General features: G+C 39.4%; 3 protein-coding genes across 3 annotated transcripts in view; 1 reads left to right on the forward strand and 2 right to left on the reverse strand.

The window, feature by feature from the left end:
• Positions 1-1202: 1202 nt before the first annotated feature.
• On the reverse strand, positions 1203-5235 carry LOC134194901 (protein lifeguard 1-like). Its single transcript, XM_062663881.1, has 12 exons — positions 5129-5235; positions 4981-4994; positions 4850-4914; positions 3315-3368; positions 3201-3251; positions 3100-3139; positions 3000-3037; positions 2324-2369; positions 2221-2262; positions 2059-2157; positions 1950-1997; positions 1203-1574 (listed from the first exon to the last, which is right to left on the reverse strand). Exons 1-12 carry the CDS (start codon positions 5205-5207, stop codon positions 1416-1418), a joined length of 735 nt encoding a protein of 244 aa, XP_062519865.1. The 5' UTR covers positions 5208-5235; the 3' UTR covers positions 1203-1415.
• Positions 5236-5415: 180 nt separating this feature from the next.
• LOC134194520 (protein lifeguard 1-like) lies at positions 5416-9161 on the reverse strand. Its single transcript, XM_062663461.1, has 12 exons — positions 9055-9161; positions 8781-8794; positions 8648-8712; positions 8338-8391; positions 8090-8140; positions 7998-8037; positions 7687-7724; positions 7581-7626; positions 7476-7517; positions 7243-7338; positions 7135-7188; positions 5416-5765 (listed from the first exon to the last, which is right to left on the reverse strand). The coding sequence occupies exons 1-12, from the start codon at positions 9104-9106 to the stop codon at positions 5616-5618; spliced, it is 702 nt and encodes a 233-aa protein (XP_062519445.1). The 5' UTR covers positions 9107-9161; the 3' UTR covers positions 5416-5615.
• LOC134194521 (nascent polypeptide-associated complex subunit alpha-like) overlaps positions 9162-10475 on the forward strand; it is a 2728-nt gene continuing 1414 nt past the window's right edge. Inside the window, exons 1-2 of the mRNA XM_062663462.1 lie at positions 9162-9351; positions 9426-9724. Of these exons, the coding sequence (XP_062519446.1) occupies positions 9294-9351; positions 9426-9724 (357 nt within the window). The 5' untranslated portion in view covers positions 9162-9293. The remainder of the gene's footprint in view (positions 9352-9425; positions 9725-10475) is intronic.

Genomic DNA, 10475 nt, shown 5'->3' on the forward strand with positions numbered 1-10475 from the left:
TTGGTTGGCAGTTTTTGACACCACCGAGCCATTGCCTCGATGCCATTCAACAACGCTGATCTTGTATTCAACAGTGAATCTATGATGTCTGTTGGGCATAGCTGCCTAGAACACGTTGCCAAATTCGTAGGCAATTAAAGAAGCTAGTCTGTATAGAAAGCGTCAATTAGCACCGATTAAAGAACAAAAAGGTGTGAAAATCGTAGGACCTGGACTAAAGGTGGGGATGGGACTTTACTGGCCTGGGGTATTAATCACGTCTGTACGGTATTGATATGTGTTAAGACATATTTTCAAGAGATATCATGTTTATGGACAGAAAGACACAGACAAACACACAGACACAGACAAACACACAAACAGACACACAAACAGACACACAAACAGACACACAGACATATGCTCACACAGACACACAGAGACAGACACACAGACTGACACAAAGGCAGACAGACAGACAAACAGACACATAGACAGACACATAGAGAGACAAACAGACAAACAGACACACAGACAGACACACAGACAGACACACAGACACATACGCAGACAAACAGGCTCCAGACCATCTCCAGACTCCATACGCAGACCGTCTCCAGAAAGCACAACTTTAACGATTCCTTGTGAAACGAAAATACCAAAGTATCAAAATCACATGATCCATTTTAGCCGCGAGACGAATTTATATTCAAGGCATGCATTTTAGAAAACTGATGATTGTGTATTTCCATAGACACTAAAATGTATTTTCTATAGCAAAAATTCTAAAACTTGAACTTGAAGACTTGAACCTGATCAAACAACTCTGTGACCATGCACCATGCCCAACCATGCACCATGCCCGACCCCAGGAAAGTGAAGGTGATCAAAAATGCCGACCAGACTTTTTTTGATGCCATGCATACTTTCTCGCCTTGGATTTGTCCTGAACTCTCTGCATGCCAACCATGCATGCAGTTACAGCAAAGCAGCTAAACTTGAAACCAGTGAAATGATGTCTAATAGGACTAGAGGAAAGAATTTTGATTTGTTGCGTTGCTGATCCAGACTCTTGCAAGGTTGCTCTGTGTGATTGCTGCGTTTCTCGTAGCCGGCGCCTCCTTATCAGTCTTTAATTAAAGAAATTTAGATGTTTCAAGGGCAAATGAGTTGAATGTGGTGTTGTCGACGTACTGAGTTTGTGTCATGTCAAATCTGGCATCTGTAGAGAACATTCTCATATCTATATTTGAGCATCAGAAGTACAACTTCTTTGTGAAACGAAAATACCAAAGTGTCAAAACTACGACAATGGTTGCTACAGGATCACATGATCCATGACTCTTTTATCTTCCTGCTACATATGACCATGCACAAAACTTAAATTTTGTATTACAGTTAACTAATATGTGTACATACAAATAGTCATAGTAATTTCAGTTGTTGCCGCCACCACCACCCAGTAGAGCAAGTATGTACAGAAACAGCAGTACAATGTCGAGATAAAGATTGAGAGCTGCAAATATATATTCTTCGGGAGAGAGAGCGTATTTGTGTTTGCCACCAATCATCAGTTGAGTATCAAACACCAGATACTAGTAAAAAGAAACTACAGTAAGCATGCAGACATCAAATACACTAAAAGTAAAACACACACACACAATAGTTATGAGATATTTGGAAAGCATTGGTACAACATTCCTGCCTTGAAATGGCATGCATGTCAATACAGTCAGCATAAAAAAGCAAGTACAATGACAACCACATGCAGACAGGCATAACACAATGCAACATGTGCCAAGGCCAATCTTGTTCAGTTACGAGTGCAATTCACATTGCAGATAACTTTGAAAACTGCTAGTATGTCATTATGGTAACATTTTCGTCGATGAATTCTGCACTACGATGCAGTGAGTCAAATCGTTGTTAGAGTATTAATTGAATTAAGAATACAGGAAAGTGGGACTTACCAACGAAAACAACATTGCTCCAATTCCGGCATAAACAAGATACAATATCTGCAAAAAAGACAAAAACTCATAAACACAATCAGGATGAGTATGTGTGAGACTTTCATACATTGCCCACGTAGACAACAAAGATGCCAGCAAAAATTCCAAACACCACAAATATTATGAGGCTCACAAACAACATTCCACCGCATGTTGTGAAGTCAAACTGAGTCACAAAAATTCTGGTAAATAATTTAAACAGGAGGCTTGTGTGATTTCGCTTGCCTACCTTTGTTTGAAATGAAAACACGGTGAGAGCTAGACACACAACCTATAATAAACATTCAAGCATCAGTAAATTTTCATGTTGTAGTAGTGTAGGGATTCGTTACCGCACAAATTCCCATTGCCATCAGAACTGATTGCCAACTGTAGAAACTAGTACAAACAATATAATTAATTCACAATCAGAAGTTATACACCAATGTGACTATATGAACTACTCCTTTAACCTTAGAGAAGATATGGTAATTGTCACAACATACACATGTGCATGCACACACTTTCATTCATTGTCATGTGCAGAAGTTTTGCACATGAAGAGATTTCAGTGAAAGCCCGGTTGTGCAGACCGTACACTCACTCTCACGAAACCGAGTTCCTGCTGACACACACACACACACACACACACACACACACACACACACACACACACTGTGACACACACACACACACACACACACACACACACACACACTGTGACACACACACACACACACACACACACACACACACACACACGTGCATGCACACACACACACACACACACACACACACACACACACACACACACATTGCATGCACGTGCATGCATACAGACACACACACGCACGTGCGTGCACGTGTGCATGCATGCACACACGCACGCATGCACGAGTGTGCACACACACACACACACACACACACACACACACACACACACACACACACACACACACACAGCACACACTAGGCAATAATAAAAATAGTTGGTGTGCACTTAAGTGACCTCACAGCTGCATTGCTAACCTGCTGATGTAACCCAAAACAAACGATTCCAAAATAGTCTGAAATAGCAAGCAATGACATACACATCACAGTTGAAATCACGATTGATATCATAACTTACAAAGGCAATTAGAAAAATGTAATTCCACGGTAGACGTCGTCTACAAGACAATCATGAACATCACAGTTTTGGCGTGAATGCAATTGACACTCATAACTGACCGAATTTCAACAAAGCAAGCCAGAAGAATAATAAAGAAAATGGTAAGACCGCTACACAGATATACAGATATATAGAACATCGTGATGGTTGAGCAGTATAACAGTGACGCTCACAATGCTGTCCAGAATACCCACACATGGTCATTCACGTATGTCTTCACTGGTGTACTATAAAAACATAGAAAGACCTGAGTTTGATATTGCAAATAGCTCAAATAGAATCCATTACATCATATAATAGAGACAGACATTGCTAGTGTAAAGTACACAAAAGAGGGTTAGTCTAGATTTTAGTCTGTATTACCGGTACTTATCGGAGCAGCAAACTTGCCACAACATTTTCGTTAGAGTATTGACACATCTACTAATGTTATCCATTTTCAAATACTAATTCTATGAAAACTCGACCATTTGAAATATGTAACTGTTATTTGTATTGTAAACACGTTATTTCTGTTAGTCATTTCTAATGCCTCCTGTCTATCTCTTCTCTGCATTTATGCTAGATTGTGTGAAGCTATACATTAGAAAAGCCACAATCTTAAGAAACGTTTAGAAGACAGTCTGAAAGAGTCTGAGCACTCGTAATAATAGAGATAGCTGCAAAAATAGTAGTAGCTGTTGCTGCATAGCAAAACAAGCTAAAACAGCCATGCAACCTCTTCTCTTCTGCTTTCATCTTTCGGCTAGAAGAGGTCATGTGATTCTTTTCGTACCAGAAGACCGGTAGAGAAATGTGTTTATGAACTTATATGTGAGAGAAGAGTTCAGCTAAACAACTACATGCACAAAGCAAAGATTGCTGGACCTCCAAAATTGGGAAGGCCGACTGCTGGTGTTATAACTTTATGAGACCTTTTCTATTGTTTAAAATGTCACACCTACTAATATTGGGGCCATATGGCCTCCCCAGGCCCATGAGTAGTGACACTAACGCACAAACCACAATACATGAACACACACAAATGGACAATGGACAAATGTCAAGCCCTCCACATCATTCATGAATGACGTCAACCCTAAGGTTAGTTGCGGAGATAGCTCCCCCTGCCTCTAGAGACAGGGCCTCCATGCGCTACGTGGAGGCTTAGGGCCAGCGCTACAATCCACCTGGAGCTTGACCAGAGTCATCCAGGGGCACTGACTATGGCACAGCTTTGGGACTGGACACCAAGGCCCACAAGTACGCGTCTGCTGCATGATGTTACTTCCAAGCCAGCGATCATGTCCACTCTAGTCAATGACCAGGTACTCATTTATACTCCTGAGTTGAGAGAAGCAATTGCGTGTAAGCTTCTTGCTTAAGGAAATTATGCCATAGCTCGCCATCAGTGACTTGAACCTGCAACCCTGTAAGGTCTTGGATGTTTTCATTCTCCAAATGCATTCTCTAACCAACTGAGCTATTGCGTGCACGCACACACACACACACACACACACACACACACACACACATACACACACACACACACACACACACATGTCATGTTATCATATATATATATATATATATATATATATATATATATATATATATATATATATATATATATATATATGTTTATATATGTTGTAAATAATATGACAATGACCTAGACCTATATTACCAATAAATATACATTTACAATATGCAAGAGTTTTCTACTCACACAAAAGTGACGAAACAGATAATGGCAATTGTGATAAGAATTTGAACGAAGAGAATAGCGTAGACCTGAAGAGTACACGAGACACCCTACTAGTAGTCTCTTCATCTGACATCACGTGACCAAAAACTGACCTTACGAATAAACGCTAAAAAGAAGCAAAAAACACATAATTCATGCGGCTTATTATTAGCTTGTTTTTTTCAGCAATTATTTGTCTAGGCGTCAGTTTTCTCTAATCTACTACGTCACTCTCTGGTTTCCATAGAGATAATGACTAACCCATTCTAATAGCTCTTTCTGTAAAGTCACGACCATGTCTATCGACTCCATGATAACCAGGCTCGTCAAATTCCTTCATATTGCACACAATTATGAATAATTGTAAAGTTGGCACCTTTGCAAGGTTTAGCGCGCGCTAGAAGACTGATATGTCTGAGTCTTTTTAATTAATTAATTAATTAATGCAACCAATGAGAAAGGATTCAAGTCTACAGGCAGACAGAATCCATACTAATACAACTTGAAAGACGACCCTCTGTCTTGTTGTACACTGTACAATCAATGTATTGATTTAATTCCTTCAACCTGTTCATTTTTCTCAAAATGTCAGAGAAATGACAATCCGTAACTATTGTTTATAGTCACACTCTGAGCAGCACTAAAATCAATTGAGAAACTACGTCAGTTCTAATAGATTCATTAAAATCTCATCTAGGCACGCAATAACAGCATTTCTATTGATTGCTACATTGTCATCTCTCATCACTCAACGACGACCACCAACAAGAGCAAGAATCATCAGAAAGAGATTGATGATGTCCAAGTAAAGGTTCAGAGCAGCAAACACATACTCTTCAGGAGAAATAGAGTAGCGATGCTTGCCTCCCATCATCAGTTGAGTGTCAAACACAATATACTAGAAATTGTAAGCACAAACATTAATTAAGTCGCTGTAGCTTTGTGATGTAGCTTTGTGCAAGTACATCAGTGTGTGTGTGTGTGTGTGTGTGTGTGTGTGTGTGTGTGTGTGTGTGTGTGTGTGTGTGTGTATGTGTGTGTGTGTGTGTGTGTGTGTGTGTGTGTGTGTGTGTCTGTCTGTCTGTCTGTGTGTCTGTCTGTTAAATTCTTAACATTTTACTATAATACATTTGATACTAAGTAATCTCAACGCAAACAGTCTCTATGACCTAATTACAAGCTAAAACAAAAGCATGCATAACTATCCAACCAAACTGAAACCACAAGGCATAAAGTGCCCTGAGGTACAATTTAAGGAAAAACTAAGTGGCAATCAAGGCAACGGTTTTATTGTCTCTGGACAGTGCAGATATCTTCAACAGGACTCTCGCATTACATTTTGGAGTTGTATTGAGAATTATTTTCTCCAAGTAGTAACAAACTCTGCTTCAGTTGGCTTGCCAACCTCATCAGCTGATTTCTTAGCTAACTTCTGAAGAAACCGCTGTCCTTCAACACCCCAGGTGCCGTAATGTTCGATGACTAGTGGGATGGCTATAGCAGTTGCAGGTATTAGTTCCTTCCTATATTTCTCCTTTTCTTCTCATCCTCTATGCTGCCACTGCTCCATCAACCACCGAGGATTTGGGGGAAATGCCTGTACTCCATGGGTGAGCCAGAGAAACATATAGATCAAGATAGTGACCTGAATCAGAGTCAAAAAGACCATGTCTGATCTGTTGTCAGAATTGGTGTATCGATTGCTTGGTTCTCTGCGATGGTGGATGCGAAGTTCTCGGAAGCAGTCAGACCATACAGATGCCAAACATTCGTGAGACCACACAGGTCCACCTCCTGTTTTACACGTTAACAAGTAATAGCTGCTATCATTGATGGAAGCACCACGGTTGCATGTTGTTGACCAATTGAAATGGACAATCCCAACTACAAGAAGGACGCTAAGCGAAACTCGCAGTTATTGAGTGTGAACACTTCCTGAGTTGGAATTGCATTTAACCAGGCACCTGTGCCCTTGCCTCTTGAGGAACGGAAGCAGGCGGCATCTCTCATAGTTGGTGCATTTTCAAGTAAACTTTCTGCCTTGGATTTGTCAAGTGTAGAAGATAATTGTCGTTGAATTTTATTAGCATTTAGCAAATAGTCAAACATGTGTTTCCCAGATGGTAATGATTTAGTCAAGGCCATTCTGTCTGTCTGTTTGTCTGTCTGTCTGTCTGTCTGTCTGTCTGTCTGTCTGTCTGTCCATTTGTCTGTGCATGTTTGGGTTTGTGAGCATGTGTGTATGCATCTGAGAGCCGACAGCTTACCAAGCCAAAGATAAGTGCTCCAAAAGATGCATACACAAGATTAAGAATTTCCAGCTACAAGAAAGCATCTCAGACAACAATACATATATGAATGTCACTGACACTTACATTCTTCTGTGTTGCAAAGATTGCAGCAAATATTCCAAACAGTAACAGTACGATGAGTGACACGAATAGAAATCCACTGCATACAGTAAAATCAATCTAAAACAGAAATCATCAACAACACCTTCGTTGTTAATTTCCTCAGCAATTAGATTCAATTAATTAATTAATACCAATAAAAAACTAAATATGTTTTTATGCATTTAAATGCTTTAATATCAACGAATGTTGCCAACCTTTGTGTTGAGTGCAAAGATACTCAGAGCAATAGTAATAGCCTGGATATGAAACAGAATGTATGTGTATATTGACTTTGCAAATTCCGTCTGATCAACTCATACTGCACAAAGTCCAATTGCTGTGCAAACTGCTTCACGAGCGTACATGCTGTAAAACAAACATTCAGTTGATCTATTAGAAACATAGACGTTAGTGTAAGTGTAGTACCTGGAAACAACACCGACTGCTACAGATTGTGCTACGGTCTAAAACATAAGTAAAATACTTATACGATAATATAGCACTATAGATTGGATGTATATGATACATGCATCCATGCATAGATACATAAATACAATAAATATTACATACAGATATTACATACATACTGTGCATAAATTTCAAATTTCTACTGTGACAATATCATTAAAGTGTAGCCGGAGTAAAGCCACAACTATCACATCTAAAATATTAATTAATTAATGTAACTTAAACTTAAAGTTCGAGTTTTGAAGTAGTCAATATCAATTAAGACTCACAAATAGGAGAAGGCACACATAATTCCAAGGCACAGTTCTCCTACACAATGAAATGAAAACTTCAAGAATTCATTATCATGAGCAAACAATACCTTAGGTTTGTTGCACAAACTAAAACAATAATCAAGATGAATGCCACAGCTCTAAAGAAATAACAAGGTCAATTACAAGTAAGAAAACAAAATCCTATACATAAACACATGCATACATATACACGTATGCACACGCCTGTGCGCAGGCATGCACACACACACACACACACACACACACACACACACACACACGTGCGCGCACACACACACACACACACACACACACACACACACACACACACACTTACATAGATGTATACAATACCCATGGGTGATCCACTACATAGTCATGAATGCCATCACTATAACAAACACAATATTATCTGCCAACAATAAACACATCCTGTATATACACACTACACAAACGGCTACATGCAATACCATCACTACCGTCCCATAAAATTGATTATCAGTTCAACCAAAACTAACACAGAATTAATCAATATCAATATGACTGCTAACTTAGACTAGCGGCGTTCCTTCATCACCAAATGTCTAATCAATATTATAGATCACAAAAATTCATGATTTAATTAATTAAGATATATAAGTTCGTACATGTAGCTGAACATCAGCACCACAGCCGTTGTGATAACCAGCTGCACACCCAGTATGGCATAGACCTAGAATACACAATACAATAGGATTTATTTAATTAATCAAAAATTAAAGTTATTTAACCAACACTTACTTTTCGAATGAATGCTGCAAGAGGAATCAGTAGTGCAGATAATAGTAATAGAGAACAGGTTATAGACAGCAATGACTTCAATGTTGTGTTGTGTGTGTGTGTGTGTGTGTGTGTGTGTGTGTGTGTGTGTGTGTGTGTGTGTGTGTGTGTGTGTGTGTGTGTGTGTGTGTGTGTGTGTGTGTGTGTGTGTGTCAGTGTCATGAGTGATACAAACAGTCAAATATGAAGTTTCAGCTCAGACCACACAGACACTAATCGTTTGCCTAGCATTCACCCATTCGTAGTGATCGTTCCGAAAATTCCAAATGGTCATAGTCGCTGTCCATGTCCGTGGGCAACCAACAGCGACAACAGGAAAACTGGAACGCAATATACGGGATATCTTAGTATACGGGACTAGTTTCAACACGTTTGTAAAGCTCGGGGAATCGTGCAATTTCTCTGCAATCTCGGCTCTGTTGCACTCGCATTTGTTAACGTCCATTGTCTTAGAAGGTGCAGACTACTACAATCATGTCCTATGATGCAGTTGCAACAGTAGACGACAAGTTACCAGACGAACTCCAAAAAGGTATCAACAACAGAGCACATCACACTCAATACCATCTACTCTACACATTCACTACAACATCTTGTCGATACTAGAGAATGATTCTGATTCGGACGACGATGACGACGATGATTCAGGAGATGAAGCTGGAGATGGGTTTCCAGATGGTGAGCCTTCACAGAGTCTGACAGGAGAGGAAAGCACGAGTAAAGCGAAACAGAGTCGCAGTGAGAAGAAGGCCCGTAAAGCCATGTCTAAGTTGGGTCTGCGGCCGTTGTCGGGCATCAACAGAGTGACCATTCGCAAGGCAAAGAACATCCTCTTCGTCATAAAGAATCCCGATGTCTACAAGAGTCCGGGATCGGACACTTATGTTGTGTTTGGAGAAGCGAAGGTTAGATTTACTAAAACAGCAAAGTTGTTACTTGTTGTGGTTGTGACGTACGGGGAAATTATTTGCCGAGGGTGTATACTACCCCAAATGCATACACACTTTGAATGATTATCTGTCTGGATCTGTGTCTGGATCAGAGCGGCCATCAGTTCGAACACTTGCAATAACTCAAAATGTTCTACACTTGTCTTCTTGGATTATAAAATCTAGATGTATTTAATTTATTAATGGAATTCTTTCCAGAGTCCAAAAATAATTTAGAATTTTGCGAATCCTATTTCTTGAGGTCTTGTGCAATATTAGTCATTTATTGATTTGTTATTAGTTTATTTATTCTTTCAAACTGATTCAATTATCTAAACATTTCCAGTTGGCATCTTGAGCTGCACACTTCCGTCTAGCGATCATTTTTGATGATGTTTCATGTGCACATGCAAAAACCAAAAGCCTGAACAACCGACAATTTTGAGACCAAAATATTTTTTTGTTATCCTATTATTTTTCAAAGGCAAAATTTTCAAAGAGATTATTACTTGAAAAACATTAGGAGCAATAGTGTAGTTTTTGGTTGAGAAAGTAGGTGCTCAATAGTTTCTTTTAATGAGAAAGTAGGTCTTGGAAAGTGAGTCTGAGTGAGTTATTTAATTAACTACATGTGTATTAGGACAGGAGGACATAACCCAGCTTGCACAAGACTGATTTTTCTGTATTGTGTGGTTTGACTCATGGAGTGGATGTTCCTGTGTCACAC

This window comes from Corticium candelabrum, chromosome 19 (genome assembly GCF_963422355.1).
Source record: "Corticium candelabrum chromosome 19, ooCorCand1.1, whole genome shotgun sequence".
In the NCBI taxonomy this organism is placed as follows: domain Eukaryota; kingdom Metazoa; phylum Porifera; class Homoscleromorpha; order Homosclerophorida; family Plakinidae; genus Corticium; species Corticium candelabrum.